The 16,931-nt window shown below is 40.0% G+C and overlaps 1 protein-coding gene across 3 annotated transcripts in view; it reads right to left on the bottom strand.

Annotated features, from left to right (window-relative positions):
• The window catches only part of ADAMTS3 (ADAM metallopeptidase with thrombospondin type 1 motif 3), a 187,996-nt gene that overhangs the window by 6,436 nt on the left and 164,629 nt on the right, over nt 1-16,931 (bottom strand). For all 3 annotated transcript variants that reach the window (XM_038400570.1, XM_043513265.1, XM_038400574.1), the window contains 6 exons: nt 9,229-9,309; nt 6,986-7,149; nt 6,145-6,310; nt 5,187-5,319; nt 2,933-3,140; nt 1,694-1,811 (listed from right to left, as the gene is read on the bottom strand). In XM_038400570.1, coding sequence (XP_038256498.1) covers nt 1,694-1,811; nt 2,933-3,140; nt 5,187-5,319; nt 6,145-6,310; nt 6,986-7,149; nt 9,229-9,309 — 870 coding nt within the window. The remainder of the gene's footprint in view (nt 1-1,693; nt 1,812-2,932; nt 3,141-5,186; nt 5,320-6,144; nt 6,311-6,985; nt 7,150-9,228; nt 9,310-16,931) is intronic.

Raw genomic sequence — 16,931 nt, 5'->3', positions numbered from 1 at the left:
GAATGAAAATTAATGGAAATTGGGCACTTAATTCCATTTTGAACCTTTGAAAAATCTTCCCCACAGTAAAAATTATGGTCCAAATCTTTGAGCAGGGCACACAGGCAGAATACGTTCCTGGGCACTCAGAGAACTGTAGCACATGCAGGGCTGAGGAATAGAATTGATACCATCTGCTTCACTTTTACTACAGAGGGGCATGATTTGACTGCATGTAATTATATATGCCCTACCACTGTATAATATCTTCCTATAGTTCAGTGCTTAGTGTACATCTGCTGCTTAAATCTGTAGCACTGCCCTATAGCTTTCCTTGCTAGTTAAAAGAAAACGAGTACTTGTGGCACTTTAGAGACTAACAAATTTATTTGAGCATAAGCTTTCCGATGAAGTGAGTTGTAGCTCACAAAAGCTTATGCTCAAATAAATTTGTTAGTCTCTAAGGTGCCACAAGTCCTCCTTTTCTTTTTGCGAATACAGACTAACACGGCTGCTACTCTGAAACCTGTCAAAGGAAGTGAGATGCCCAAATCCCTCTGACACCTAACTCACTTCAGCGCCTTTGAAAATCCCAGCCTACATTACATAAGTTTATAATCACAAATCCAGGCACTCTCCCAAAATGGTAACAAGTAGATCTCAGCGTCCCCTTAGAATACAAAGCTTTCCCCCTCAACATTTGCATGTCTGACTCTTGTGCTTTAAATGATCCACTTCAGAAAACAGAAATGCGGTCCCCTACTCTGCAGTTACTCACATGTTTAAGAAGTCACTGGAACTACTCTTGTGTAAATTTAAGCACGTGCATAAGAATTTGCAGGATCAAAGCTTCATTCTTTTATTTTGGAAGTCTCAGTCTAAAGAAAAAACTCACTTCATAAGGAAATATCTTTCCCTTAAGATACAGAAGAATTGTAATGCTGCTTCTCTGTAGAGTAGCTAAAGCTCTGCTTCCCCCTAGTGTTTAAAGCAGGATTCCTTATTATCAGTGCTGAAGATTCTGTAATTGGAACTTAGGTCAAAATTTTCAAACTCAATATTTAGGCACCCTCAGAGAGGAGCCTGATTTTCAGAGGCATTGAGCACCTGTAACTCTCTCTGAAGTTAACAGGAGATGAGAGTGCTCAATGTTTTTGAAAATTAGGCCAGACTTGTTGAGGAGGCTAGAAGTGGACTTTAGACACTGGTTACTGAAGATCTCAGCCATGTTTTTCCATATGGTCAGTTTTACAGTTTAGCTGTTTTTATGTCAATTGTGTGCAGGATTAAAGGTGAGATATCAGGATCTCTTTCAAATGAAAGAAAATTCTGGTCTAAAACACAAGATATATTTTGTAGCATGAGACAATTGAAATACATGGTACACTTATCAGTTTGTAGCATCACAACAGTGTATAAGCTAGGTATTCCCAAAATTATTCATCTATTCACAGTACCTATACTGCATCTTGTTTCAAAAGACCATGTACTGTACACAGTAGCCCAGAAAACATAGCTGTTAAATGAAAGCTCTGTTAGAACTTCAAATCTTTTTGTTTTGTTCTTTCAGTTAAGCCTAAAAGAATGAGATCTGGCCCTGGCATCTCTGTCTGCATCTGCCTACCTCTGTAGTAGGTGGAAATCCTACACTGAAACAGGAATTCATAGATTGTTGCTCCCATTGCCTGTGCAGTTATTCAGGAAGTTTACTTACCATTACAGGGAGCAAGCTTACAAACCCTCACTGATTCAGGTTTTTCTCCATCACACTGGTCACCAGCACGGCATGTGACCTGCCTGGACTCAGTTCCTTCCCCACAGGTCACAGAACACTACAGAACAGATACAAGGAATTTTACTACGTTATGCCTGGTTCCAGCAACGTGCAATTATCTTACAGGTATGTCACAAAGGCGATATCGTCTGGAATAGCCTGATATGGGTGACCTTCAGGGTATGCTGTAAATACCCTTTTTTGATCGGAGTTTTTGCAGAGGTTGACATTTGCCTCGGGGGCAGCCATTGGGCAGAGTGGGGTGTTCCTTCTTTCCTGTAATGTTTAATTTTTTACGGTCACGTATTCTGAATTTTGCTAGTAGTTTTTGTCTGTTCTGAAAATCCAAGCATTAAAGGCTGGGGTATGGGGCAGCACAAAGCTGCACTGCCAAAGGGAGCAGACCGGGGCCAAATTGTGATTCTCAGAGTGAGTCAATCTGATTTTTTGTTTCCCCCTTGCTCTGGAGAAAATAACTTGCACCAGACTTTTATTTAGCACAGCTTTCTTCCCCATCTGTGCTAGATACTACGCTAGGAGGTGGGGGAGAGACATAACTCCCCTGTTCCTTGCACTACTTACCCACTCCTCCACAACATACAGAAGAGGGGGAGTAGCAGCCCACGGAGGTTGCTATATGTATCTATGGTACTTATTTTGGCGGGCATTACTGTAGGATCTGCGCATCTCACAATCTGTAATGTATTTATCCTCACAACACCCCTGTGAGGTAGGGCAGTGCTATTATCCCCATTGTACAGACGAGGAACAGAAGCACAGAGAGGCTAAGTGATTTGCCCAAGGTCAGACAGGAAATCTGTGGCAGAACAGGGACTTGAACCCAGATATCCTGAGTTCCTAGTTGGCACCCTTACTACCAGTCCTCCTCCTCATACTATGAGTTTCAATGTAGGAAGTCCACAAAGAGGGTAAGGGGGCATTCCCTTTTGCTTTTCAGGGTTATGGAGACCTCAAGGCCTGTGGGCTTTCAGGTTTCTATTTGTGGTTAATTTAAGACTCTGGAATTCAATAAAGTTGCAGCCAGAGGCCCTTAACGCAAAGGCAGTGCGGACACTGCAGGCAGGTGGTGCTGGCAAAGGTACAGCTGTTCATTACTGCTAAAGAAAGGTCTGCCAGCTCCAAAGATATACAGTCCATAGTAGAATACTGCTTTCCCACCTCAGCCCAGGGTCCGGCTTTCCACTGCGCAGGGCATGGTGTTCTGTTACATGGCCTGCGGCTCTCAGGGCGATCCCCACTACAGTACTTGATATGGACCGAGCGGTTTGCACCGTCATGAAGAGGTTGAATGCAGCGCACAGTACGGATCTGGTAACCAGAACTCCCACAGGATTTTGTGCAGTATTCCCATTCATCTGCTATCCAACTGGGTGGGTTAAAAACAAAAGTGCCATCACACATTAATCTATTTATCTATCACAATATACAGTAACCAACTAGGGATTGTTTAAATTCTGCTCTGCTTGGCTTACATACAGTTCACACTCCTCGGGGGCATACATAGGAATACTAAGCATCCCTTATGGAAAAATCCAATAGAATTTAATAGAGAATGTTTATATAGAATTGTTAAAACCAACCTTTGGAATTCTATAGCAGGAGCATAATTCTCTTCCATCTACTGCTGCTTTCTATTGGACATTTCATATTAGATTGGTTTCACCCCTGTTAAATTCTATGGGACTTTTCCATCAGAATTAACACACACCTATTATTGTACTCTGAGCAACAGAGAAATGAATGCTGCCAAGACTAGTTTTATTTTTTCAAGTGCTCATGAAAGAAATGAAACTGGCAGCCAGGGAGACTGCATGCATCTGTCTATTATACACAGAGGATGCAATCCACCCATTGTCAGCCAGCCAGCACAAGACCTCTGTACCATGTAAATTCCACTTTAGCCCCAGGCAGTGCTACAGAGGGCTTTGTGCTGACCCTGTTCACAAAAGGGACTTTCATCCAGAATAAAGAAGCTTCCCAAGGCTTTCCCACTAATTTTCCTTAATCTTGACTTCAAGGGAGCACCTCTAAATGGAAGAGGTTAGTTTAAACTCTGCGCCTATTCATCATTTAGCCTCTGTACTGAGTGTGCCCCATTAGTGACAAGTGTCCATTAATAACTGAAATGAGACGACCATCAAATTCTTGGCAGCAAAACTGCCATGAGATGGAAACAACATTCTGTATCCCATCAGCAGTCCCCTGAGCCAGGCCTGGGCAAGCTTCTACCTCCATCATTTTTTCCCAACCCATAGAATCATAGAAATACAGGACTGGAAGGGACCTTGATAGGTCATCTAGTCCAATTCCCTGCATTGAGGCAGGGCTAACTATTGTCTAGATCATCCTGACAGGCGTTTGTCTAACCTGTTCTTAAAAATCTCCAATGGTGGAGATTCCACAACCTCTCTAGGCAATTTATTCCAGTGCTTAACCACTCTGACAGTTAGGAAGTTTTTCCTAATGTCTCCTTTGCTGCAATTGACGACCATTACTTCTTGTCCTGTCATCAGTGGTTACAGAGAATAATTTATCACCCTCCTCTTTATAACAATCTTTTATGTACTTGAAGAGTGTTATCATGTCCCCCTCAGTCTTCTTTTCTCCAGACTGAAAAAAATTGGGTTTGTTTAATCTTTCCCTGTACGTCATGTTTTTTAGACCTTTAATAATTTTTGTTGCTCTCCTCCAGACTTTCTCCAATTGGTTCACATCTTTCCAAGAGTGTGGTGCTCAGAACTGGACACAATATTCCATTTGAGGCCTTATCAGTGCTGAGAAGAGTGGAAGAATTACTTTTCATGTCTTGTTTACAACATTCCTGCCTATATATCCCAGAAAGGTGTTCGCATTTTTTGCAAGTCTTACATTGTTGACTCATATATAGTTTTGTGATCCAGTAAAATCCAGATTCTTTTCTGCAATACTCCTTCCTAGGCAGTCATTTCCTATTTTGTATTTGTCCAACTGATTATTCCTACTTAAGTGTACTACTTTTACTGAATTTCTTCCTATTTATTTCAGACCATTTTGCATTCTAATCCTATCCTCCGAAGCACTTGCAACCCCTCCCAGCTTGATGTAAACTTTATAAGTGTATTCTCTCCTTCAACAACCTGAAATTCAAGAAAATCTCCTGGTTAAGACAGGCTGGTCTCTTACCATACTTCCTATCTATCCTGCATGTTGGGATCGTTTACTCTTGTGCCCTTAATGATGTCTTTAAAAAAACTGCCAACTCTTTTTTTTTGCTTAGACTTGCGCCCCACAGGATCTTACCTACCAATTTTCTGTGTTTGCTGAAGTCTGCCTTCTTGAAGTCCATGGTCTTTATTCTCCACTTTTCCATCCTACAATTTCTTAGAATCATGAACTATCATTTGAGGCACACATTTCATCCATCCATACTTACAGTGGCTGTGTGCATTCCTGCAGATTGCACATTCTACGAATAGGCTTTGGTTTTTTGCTGGCTTCACAGAAGCTGCGGTGAACCATTTTGTTATCACTTTTCCTGCGGCACCCATATTTCGTGTATTGGAAACCTAGAAAATATTTCAAAAAGTAACTTGGTGTGACAATTAGCAAAAATGTCCTGCCCCTTCTTAAACACTTTTGTTTAAATGCAATGTTTGTGGACTATTTTATGATTATCCGTCCGAAAGACATTTACACTATATTTAAGTACTATTGCTGTTCGTTACTATGTCAAGCACAAAATGGTTTGGGGATATAAAATTCAGAATTATTTGGAGTAACTCTACAGTATATTAGAGAGATAATGATGATATTAAAATCATGGTATTTTCATAGATTTTAAGGCCAGAAGGAACCATTACTATCATCAAATTCTGACCACCTGGATCACTCAGAATGTTATATAGAACGTTATCCCAGGGAAACAGGCATAGAAAGGACTTACCCACGTTCACCCAGCAGGTGAGTGGCTGAGCTGGGAACAGCCCCCAGGTTTCTTGAGTCTGTCCAGGGATCTATCAACTAGCCCAGGCTGTAGTAATTCAAGTTACTGTGGCATTTATGATACTTCCCATTCAAACTGTCAGGAGTACCAGCAATGCCACAGAACATTCATACTGCCGTGAAATAAACATCAAGATCTACATTTCCAAAAGTGACTAGCTAATTTTGGGTACCAGTGGTTTTTTGGTGCCCAATTTAGATGCTTTCACAGGACAGAGTGCAACACTTTCCCCAAAACCCAGACATTTAAAGTGTTTCAACTTGAGCAACCCAAAAATTGAGGCACCAAATATTTTTAATCACTTTTGAAAATGTAGGCCCCATCTTTTGCTCTTTTTCTTCCTCCTAATTTAACATGAATCATTAGGAGCTGCTGCATCTCTGTTTACCTCCAGCACAAGGTTTGGAGCACTGGGACCAGCTCTTCAAAGCCCACTCAAAAGTATCCATTTCGTCTTGAAGAACGTTGTTACTGTTGATAGTGGGTACTGAATCCTCATGAATGATGTATTTGTAAGTCAGGCTAGATCTTGTGTCGTTCTCTTGAGGAACGACCTATAAAAGATCCAATACAAATGGAGTACATATTTATTCTTTTCCGTGTCAACAAACCAATATCTGGAAATGCGGGCGGTGCTTCATAGTTGAAAAATATTTTAATCTTTACCTTCATATTTAGTACAAAAATTAGTATGATCAACACAGAAAAAAATGCCTCTAATGAGTCTAAACTAGGAGAGTTTACATAGGACCAAATACTGACCCTTCCTAGCTCTGGATTACTGAACTGGAGCTGTGTAGACAAGCCATGCTGCACGGCCACATTCCTACTCTGCTTGAGGGAGGGACTGGTCGCAAACACAGTTCTGACTAATATAGGGCCTGATCCAATGGCCCGTGATGTCAGCGGGCACTGTACTAGGCCTATGGTTAGCTTGTTACTGTTGTATGAATAAATGCGTGCTTATGACATAGTAGTGTGGACACTGCACAATGCCTCTGAAAGTGAATGTCAGTAAAACTATTCTTAAAACTTGTTTCTCTTACTGCTAGAGTGAACAGAGCTTCTGCCCATCGGCTCTCTCAAAAAACATTATACGCATGCGTGTTTTCCAATAGAAATTACACACTTATCCCACTCTAAGATTTAACATTTTTTTAATAAAAATAAGTAGTTTGGCCACACACAAACACAACAACAATAAAAAACAACCCCTTGATATAACCTACCAATACAACAACAGCATCATGCAAAGGCCCATCAGTATGAAGAGTTTCTATGTCATCTTCTATGTTGTATTCCCATTCCACTCCAAGATCAATGAAGGACCGTGACTTGGCCTCCTCCCCTTTCCCATTCAGAATATAGTGTCCAGTAGCCTGGTTCTTAATGGCTAAAAGGAAGTGAAAACAGTGGCAATTCTGCTTCCTGTCATGTAATCTGCAGTCATTGGGGTTCACATGAAATGAGACAAGTAGCATTCCATAAAGCCCTTTTCGCTTATTATTTTAAATGTTGCATTTTGCAGCGGGTCTTTGGGAATTAAGGAGTTTTTGCTATTCCTAATCCAAAAATACTCACGTTCTCTTGTCTCTTCTATTCAACATTCTTGAACCCATCTCTCTCTAGTATGCCTCCTCCTCCAACCCAAAGAGAGGAGGCTTTGCCAAAAACTCATCATAAATCTGTGCTCAGGGAATGGATGATACTCCTTCCAAGGATCTAAAGCAGATCACCTTTGGCAAGTGCTACATTCCATCAGCTTAGGGACTGGAGCCTATACCCAAAGCTGCAATTCCTACATTAAACCCAAAGTGTCACCAAACTACAGTCTGGGGATACAGAGATTGACAATGTATATACTGCCAATATCTGTATCTCCTAATGCACATGGATCAGATGAAGTTAGATAGATGTAGATATACATATGGAAGATATATATTTTATTTTACAGAAGCTTAATTCTAGACTCAAGCCAAACCTTTAAAATGGCCAATTCTATTAGTTTTCATAGAAAGTTTTGGAGGCGGCCGAAACAAGTATTTTGGGTATTGAAGGGCATGTTAGCATAACAGTAACATTATACGTCTTTGTATTGCCAAGGTTGTGAAATCCATAGGTTTTGCAGCATGGTGATTAATATTTACTTTCCCTTTCTAGTACTTTTTGAAAGGTTGTTTTCTTTTGTATACTTATATTCTACCCATACATGCTAACTTTACAAACACACGCCATCTGATTCTGGGATTCAAGGATTAGAAAAAGGGTGCAACAAATCGAACCACCATTAAGGGAGAACAGAAGACACAATAAAACATCTGATAACAAACAGCTAAGATGTTCATGCACTTTGGGAGATATATGTTACTAGTTTCCTAGAGTAAGACATGAAAGAAATAACCATGATGTGGATATTATTGTTATCCTGGAAGTGTGTAGTTTACAAATCATTAGTTGTTTAGAGTTTAAAAAATAATCAGAGAAAAAGACAAATCATTTTTCTAAACACACAACAAAACTATGACATAAAATTAGAGAAAAATCTTGTAAATTATCATAACTACAGTAAATAAAATGCAAAAGCCGTGCATTATGTATTTATTAGCTCTATGGAGTCTATTTACTATGAAGGCAGAGTAGCTCTGTATTGAAAAGGTACACGGTCAGGTCACATCTGATCCAAAATTTAAGGTTTCTACAACTAAGCTTACACAAACCTGAAAACCAGCAGAAATGTTCCCCTACTTTTGCTTTATTCCAATGCAAAATTTGGTTTTTGGTTTTTTAAAACAAAACCTTCCCTGCAATGTTTGCAACCTGGACACTGCAGCACTGTGTTAGGACCCAATCCAGAAACCACTGAAGTCAATGGAATAAGGTCCCTAGTGCATGAGAAAGGGACAAGTGACTAGACAAAAATGACTTGAAACAAAAGTGAAATTGGTAGTCACTTTCATTGTCCGAGAGAAATGTAAATGTAAATGTAAACAAACAGCAACAATATTTATGAGTTAAAAAGATTTCTTAACTTCTTTCCATATAATGACATAAGGTGTTGCTTACAACCCACTCTGCATAAGAAATTAAAATGTACTAAATTATATGAATATAGTAATATCCTATATACTTTTTAGCCTGACAGTGTCCCTTTAAATTGACTAATAATTCACGTTCAATGTGATCAATAGCTCCTTGTTAGTAAAAGTGCTAATCAGGATCAGTCTGAGTTTCTAGAAAATTCAGATGAGAAACAAACATAATTACTAAGTTTGTATAGTAGGATTCAGCCTTGTGAATGCAATTGTCAAATCACAAGGAAACCAGCAAAGCCTTTAGCTTGTTATTGTCTTACAGTGCAATAAACACAATTAAGTTGATGGTTCTCTCATTTCTCAGGTTCTCCAATGCATGCCCAATTGTTTGACATTAACTTTCATGCACAAGGGCGAAACCTGAGGCGAGAAACACTTACCAAGAATGTGAGGAGAAGCCTCGTCTTCTTGGATAAACACATGTCTAGCACCAGGGGGGATATCAAACATCTTAAGGTACCCTTTGGCATGTGTAGTAGTCATTGAAGAAAGCAAAGAAGAAAAACAAAAAGTAATAGCGATGGTTAGTAGGGCACTAAATTATTTAGCTTCGACTTGCAGAAGAGGGTATCCATTAACCTACAAGCAGCTTCAGATAGGTTTGTAATCGATTTGATTAGGCGGTCTTGCACTTTTTTCTCTTTTAGGGGAAAAAAGAGACACTGTTACAAACCTTAGCCACTTACTTTGTTATGTTATTTTAAGACCATAACAATTAACAAATTCAGGCAAAAATTTATGTTTCCTATGTTTCTCAGAATTAAAACAGGCCTTTCTGATTTCTTTGTCACCTTTCAGCCTTATGACTTAATGGACTATGAGGTGTTCAGGTCTCTTGTATTTGCTTAACTCTGTGAAACTCTAAAGGGTTTGTCTACCTGGCAAGGCAAAGTGCACCAAAATGGTGCAACTTGTAAAGCACTCTAAAGCACTGTGCTCAAAATTCCCCTGGCAGAGCCCTCTAGCACACTCTAAAAGGTGCCTTAGTTCACATTAATGTATCCCTGTTTCAAACGGGACTAAGAAAAGGAGTACTTGTGGCACCTTAGAGACCAAATTTATTAGAGCATAAGCTTTCGTGAGCTATAGCTCACTTCATCGGATGCATTTGGTGGAAAATACGGAGGGGAGATTGATATACACACACAGAGAGAACATGAAACAATGGGTTTATCATACACACTGTAAGGAGAGTGATCACTTAAGATAATCCATCACCAGCAGCAGGGGGGGAAAGGAGGAAAACCTTTCATGGTGACAAGCAAGGTAGGCTATTTCCGGCAGTTAACAAGAATATCTGAGGAACAGTGGGGGTGGGGTGGGGGGGAGAAATAACATGGGGAAATAGTTTTACTTTGTGTAATGACTTATCCAGTCTCTATTCAAGCCTAAGTTAATTGTATCCAGTTTGCAAGTTAAATTCCAATTCAGCAGTCTCTCGTTGGAGTCTGTTTTTGAAGCTTTTTTGTTGAAGGATAGCCACTCTCAGGTCTGTAATCGAGTGACCGGAGAGATTGAAGTGTTCTCCAACTGGTTTTTGAATGTTATAATTCTTGACGTCTGATTTGTGTCCATTCATTCTTTTACGTAGAGACTGTCCAGTTTGACCAATGTACATGGCAGAGGGGCATTGCTGGCACATGATGGCATACATCACATTGGTAGATGCGCAGGTGAACGAGCCTCTCCAACATATTAACCCACAGAGACCTTCCTACCAACACTACAAAAAGAAGGATTCTGGGTGGACTCCTCCTGAAGGTCGAAACAGCAGCCTGGACTTCTACATAGAGTGCTTCTGCCGATGTGCACGAGCTGAAATTGTGGAAAAGCAGCATCACTTGCCCCATAACCTCAGCCATGCAGAACACAATGCCATCCACAGCCTCAGAAACAACTCTGACATCATAATCAAAAAGGCTGACAAAGGAGGTGCTGTCGTCATCATGAATAGGTCGGAGTATGAACAAGAGGCTACTAGGCACTCTCCAATACCACTTTCTACAAGCCATTACCCTCTGATCCCACTGAGAGTTACCAAAAGAAACTACAGCATTTGCTCAAGAAACTCCCTGAAAAAGCACAAGAACAAATCCGCACAGACACACCCCTAGAACCCTGACCTGGGGTATTCTATCTGCTACCCAAGATCCATAAACCTGGAAATCCTGGACGCCCCATCATCTCAGGCATTGGCACCCTGACAGCAGGATTGTCTGGCTATGTAGACTCCCTCCTCAGGCCCTACGTTACCAGCACTCCCAGCTATCTTCGAGACACCACTGACTTCCTGAGGAAACTACAGTCCATTGGTGATCTTCCTAAAAACACCATCCTGGCCACTATGGATGTAGAAGCCCTCTACACCAACATTCCACACAAAGATGGACTACAAGCCATCAGGAACAGTATCCCCGATAATGTCATGGCTAACCTGGTGGCTGAACTTTGTGACTTTGTCCTCACCCATAACTATTTCACATTTGGGGACAACGTATATCTTCAAATCAGCGGCACTGCGATGGGTACCCGCATGGCCCCACAGTATGCCAACATTTTTATGGCTGACTTAGAACAACGCTTCCTCAGCTCTCGTCTCCTAATGCCCCTACTCTACTTGAGCTACATTGATGACATCTTCATCATCTGGACCCATGGAAAAGAAGCCCTTGAGGAATTCCACCATGATTTCAACAATTTCCATCCCACCATCAACCTCAGCCTGGACCAGTCCACACAAGAGATCCACTTCCTGGACACTACGGTGCTAATAAGTGATGGTCACATAAACACCACCCTATATCGGAAACCTACTGACCGCTATTCCTACCTACATGCCTCTAGCTTTCATCCAGATCATACCACACGATCCATTGTCTACACCCAAGCTCTACGATATAACCGCATTTGCTCCAACCCCTCAGACAGAGACAAACACCTACAAGATCTCTATCATGCATTCCTACAACTACAATACTCACCTGCTGAAGTGAAGAAACAGATTGACAGAGCCGGAAGAGTACCCAGAAGTCACCTACTACAGGACAGCCCCAACAAAGAAAATAACAGAACGCCACTAGCCATCACCTTCAGCCCCCAACTAAAACCTCTCCAACGCATCATCAAGGATCTATAACCTATCCTGAAGGACAACCCATCACTCTCACAGATCTTGGGAGACAGGCCAGTCCTTGCTTACAGACAGCCCCCCAATCTGAAGCAAACACTCACCAGCAACCACACACCACACAACAGAACCACTAACCCAGGAACCTATCCTTGCAAAAAAGCCTGTTGCCAACTCTGTCCACATATCTATTCAGGGGACACCATCATAGGGCCTAATCACATCAGCCACACTATCAGAGGCTCGTTCACCTGTGCATCTACCAATGTGATATATGCCATCATGTACCAGCAATGCCCCTCTGCCATGTACATTGGTCAAACTGGACAGTCTCTACGTAAAAGAATGAATGGACACAAATCAGACGTCAAGAATTATAACATTCAAAAACCAGTTGGAGAACACTTCAATCTCTCCGGTCACTCGATTACAGACCTGAGTGGCTATCCTTCAACAAACAAGCTTCAAAAACAGACTCCAACGAGAGACTGCTGAATTGGAATTAATTTGCAAACTGGATACAATTAATTTAGGCTTGAATAGAGACTGGGAATGGATGAGTCATTACACAAAGTAAAACTATTTCCCCATGTTATTTCTCCCCCCCCCACTGTTCCTCAGATATTCTTGTTAACTGCCGGAAATAGCCTACCTTGCTTGTCACCATGAAAGGTTTTCCTCCTTTCCCCCCCTGCTGCTGGTGATGGATTATCTTAAGTGATCACTCTCCTTACAGTGTGTATGATAAACCCATTGTTTCATGTTCTCTGTGTGTGTGTATATCAATCTCCCCTCTGTATTTTCCACCAAATGCATCCGATGAAGTGAGCTGTAGCTCACGAAAGCTTATGCTCTAATAAATTTGTTAGTCTCTAAGGTGCCACAAGTACTCCTTTTCTTTTTGCGAATACAGACTAACATGGCTGCTACTCTGAAACCTGTCAAACGGGACTGCATCTCAAAATGAGAACTGAAAATGCGTAAATTAAAGCATGTTAATCCCAGTGTAGACAAACTCACACAGAAGTAAAGTGGTCTTCAGTCAATTTAAAAATCACACCTTAAATTAAACTGGTGCAACTCCTCCCTTATTGGGATGCTACCTGATATTTAGAGTTAAAAATTCTTTCCAAAATGATCATTGATGCTCTAAGCTATAATTCCTAATTAAATCTAACCCCAAGTGAATTGTTTAGGACAGTGTTTCAGCAGGAAGAGTAATATTCTCAGCTTTCCACCAAGGGGGAAAAAAACAGTAAGAGTAATGGACATTTTTTCTCTACCCATGATCAACAAGTTATGTTGCACCAGGGTTCAAATGAGAACATGTTTATAAGAACTGAATGTGAACAAATTTTATCATGTTTAAAAATGTCAGGCGTCAATGTTTTAATACATAGTATTTTCGTATTTCTTTGCCTACAATTTGACTGAGAGTTTGAACAACTTTAAATGGCACACTTGTCTTCAAGTACGTACATTTAACCAAGAAAATCTTCTTAGTGTTAACATACAGCATATCCCTGAAACGTATCATGTTTATAAAATATGCCATATAAGTAAATATATCTCTTGCTCACTCTGATATGCTGTGTTTCCAAATAAAGTATATCAATTCCAGTCCTACTATAGAATCATTGTAAACAGATGGGGAAAGAGTTGAGTTCCTAATTGCACTGAGCAAACAAAAGCTTAACAATTCAAGTTTAACAATCAGGACTTTTGGACCAAAGTTCCACCTGTTCTCTTGGTTCATGTATCTGTAGCACAACACAGATACATGGAAAACTGGTGAAGAAAATGAAGAGCTATGAATATATAAATTAACACTATAGGCTGATGGATGACAGGGTTATACTAACTTGCATAAGCAGAATATACTAATCCTTTTACTTATCAGTGATCAAGCATATGAAACATAAAGCTTTTGCCTGTTCTTGCAATATGTGTAAGTGACTAGCTGGAAATGAGAATTGTAGCAAGAGTATTGCAGTTGTCGTCGATGCCCATCTTTCTGCAACCAGGCAAAACTTACCCAGAATATTTTTAGACTCCCTTGTTTCAGATAGGGAAATATTGCGAGCTCCTTTGGGCAAAGTGAATGCTCCTCTTGTCTTCCCTTAAATAGAATGTCTTTAATTAGTGTTCTGGGAACTGAGTCTTGCTGTTTCATTGACTATAATGTCAGCCAGGTGCATTTTACAAATGCAGAATATAAATTACATGGTTACAGTATGTGCTGAAGTTCAAAATGCATTTAAAATATTGTTAGAAATATCCAGCAAATTTTAATAGTCAATGAAAGTAAGCCTAAGTATGAATGAAAAATCAGGTAGGTGATTTTAAGTTGGATACTTGCAGATTTCATTTTCCAGCAACTTGAATTCTCTTTGGCACCTCTTGCTTAAATGTTTCCCTGTTGGAAGAGTTTGATTAGACTTTTAATAACTATATTGCCACAGTTATTGTAAAGCAATAGATGTTATGCTAGCATTGAAACATCAGTTTGGAGTTGAATAATTGGCTGCCTTTTCCAAACAGCCACTTAACAACATTGATCATCCACAAGATATTTGCGTTTCAGACATCTGGAAGACTGTTTATGCTTTCTCACATAGTCATACCCATGCCACAGAAAAATAAGTTTTTAAATGAAAAAATTGAGACAATTTTGACCATCTCTATTTCTGATTATTAAGAACTTAACTGTGCCAGAAATCATGAACTACTACTGATTCCAGAAATACAGAGGTTTACTTATACGGCTCCAACGGGCTGCCTTCCATCCCATTCCAATACATGTGTGTATTCATACAGTGTATGTATATTCCCTATGTCAATACCTTACACGTAGATTAATTTCCCCACATAATCTGTCTTGTCTTGATTCATCCCAGCCAGCAAAAGAGGTGTATAAAACAATCACATTTTAAAATAGCATGCGTTTTGTAAGGAGTTTATAAAGCACGTCATTTGTGTAAAAAAATAGTGTCTTGTCTCTCCATTGGTCTGAAGAACAGGTAGCAATAAGAATATTCCAAATAGATGGTGATAATTTATAAAATATTCACCAGTGGAATCCTTGTCCCATTTTACTGCCACATACACTACCTTATTTTCATCTAATTTTAATTGGGCTGTCTAGCTATTGATCAAATTCTGCAATCACGGATGCTGGTGCAAATCTGGCACAGTTTCACCGGCATCACTTAACAACATTTATAGCTATGCAATTTCAGACACAGGTACACTACTCCTACCCCTCCTTCAGCTTCCTCCCTGCTCCTTCCCAAACCCCTCTGTGCTGCAGAACAGCGGGCTATGCTCCATGGCATGCTTAGGATACAGATCCCCTTGAGGCTTCCCTCTGCTCTCTCTGACCAGGAGGGGCAGGCAGGGTTTGCCACTAAAAGAAGAGGACTTGCCTCATTTTACTAAAATAAAAACAGTTCAAAAAGCCTTAAAATGGCAAACAACGCGCTGCATAATATACAGGAATAAAACTAATATTCCCTTAATTTCCTCATTACTCATAGAACGTTTCCTCTTTTAATCTTTAAGTTGTTAACTTTATGGTTGGAGCTTACAACTTCACTCCCATTTTTAACACCTGGTTACAAAAAGAACTGAACCACTTGGAACTGACTTGATGCATCTATGTACAGCTGAACATTTGGTAATACTGTCTCGTGTGCAGCAGTCATTACCATTTGCGATCATTATGCTATGAAACATCCCAGTAAAGTGGCGGTCTCATTTAAATGAACTGAGACACTTCTGCACTTAGGCAAGTACAGCTCCCACTGGTTTTGGTATCAGGCATGAGTATTGGAGGACTGAATTTAGCCCATTTTATTAAGGGGAGTGCGTCTCAACCTTGACATCTTTTCTGTTCAACTAATTGATCATTACTATACACACACTCCATTTCATCTCAAACCGCTACCAAAAAAATTACAGAAAACATGAAGGTGCCCCTGAAAAGTACTTGCACATTCAGTTCAGAATTACTTCAGTTCCCACACAAAAATGGGTATGGGAATTTTGGTTGTGTTCATTTTTTTCCCCCTTGGCCAAGGCATTGCAATTTTGGAGTTTACTACACTAAGCCAACTTGACACCAAACACACACGTATTGACAGACCTCTAGATTTGTACACATGCCTTTTGCCAATCAATTTAAATTTCATTCGAGAAGCTTGTGAAAATATATAAGCCCGCCCTGTTTTTTTGTTAATAGTTCCCTTTAGAGAGGTTAGAGGGAAATGTGTGTGATGAGGGAAACAGGTGCAAAAATCACATTGAATAAAATAAATATTAAATCATTAAATGGTGTTTTTCATCCCCTGAATAAATGTTCAGACTTAACATGCTAAAACACCTGTCACATTAAGGTCCCAATCGTCTATTACTGAAATCAATTGGGCCTGTTTCTCATATATACTAAGACCTCTGAGAGAGTAAAGAGGTGCTAAAGCAGGGATGATTATACTTATACCCCCTTTATGCTGCCAGAGTAGCAAAAAGGGGTGTTTAGTGTAAATGAGAAGCAGGCCCAACTGGTGGCAATGATGCAGGATCTGGCCCTAAATTTGCTAACCAGAAATGGAAAATAATAGGGTTAGGGTCTTGATCTTTTTTCCATGTTTCACTATTAGCCTTACCGGTTACTTTTGTTTAGCAAAGATCATATTTTTACCACTGATTAGAGCCATCTTATGACTGACTGAAAAACTAAATATGCTCTACACAGGGATATTAGATATTCTAGTTTAGCCAAGTTGACTTAACAGGTCCTTCAAACAACAAAATTAATTACTATTTAATGTTTTTAAAACATATGCATTTTGCCGTCAAAGAACGTACTCTTTTTGTACACATTCTTGCAACTTCGTTTAAGCAGGTGAGGATACATTTTTCTAACCAGTCTATATTAATGAACACTAGTGACAACAT

Source organism: Dermochelys coriacea, chromosome 4 (assembly GCF_009764565.3).
Source record: "Dermochelys coriacea isolate rDerCor1 chromosome 4, rDerCor1.pri.v4, whole genome shotgun sequence".
In the NCBI taxonomy this organism is placed as follows: domain Eukaryota; kingdom Metazoa; phylum Chordata; order Testudines; family Dermochelyidae; genus Dermochelys; species Dermochelys coriacea.
This window is presented reverse-complemented; position numbering and strand designations above follow the sequence as displayed.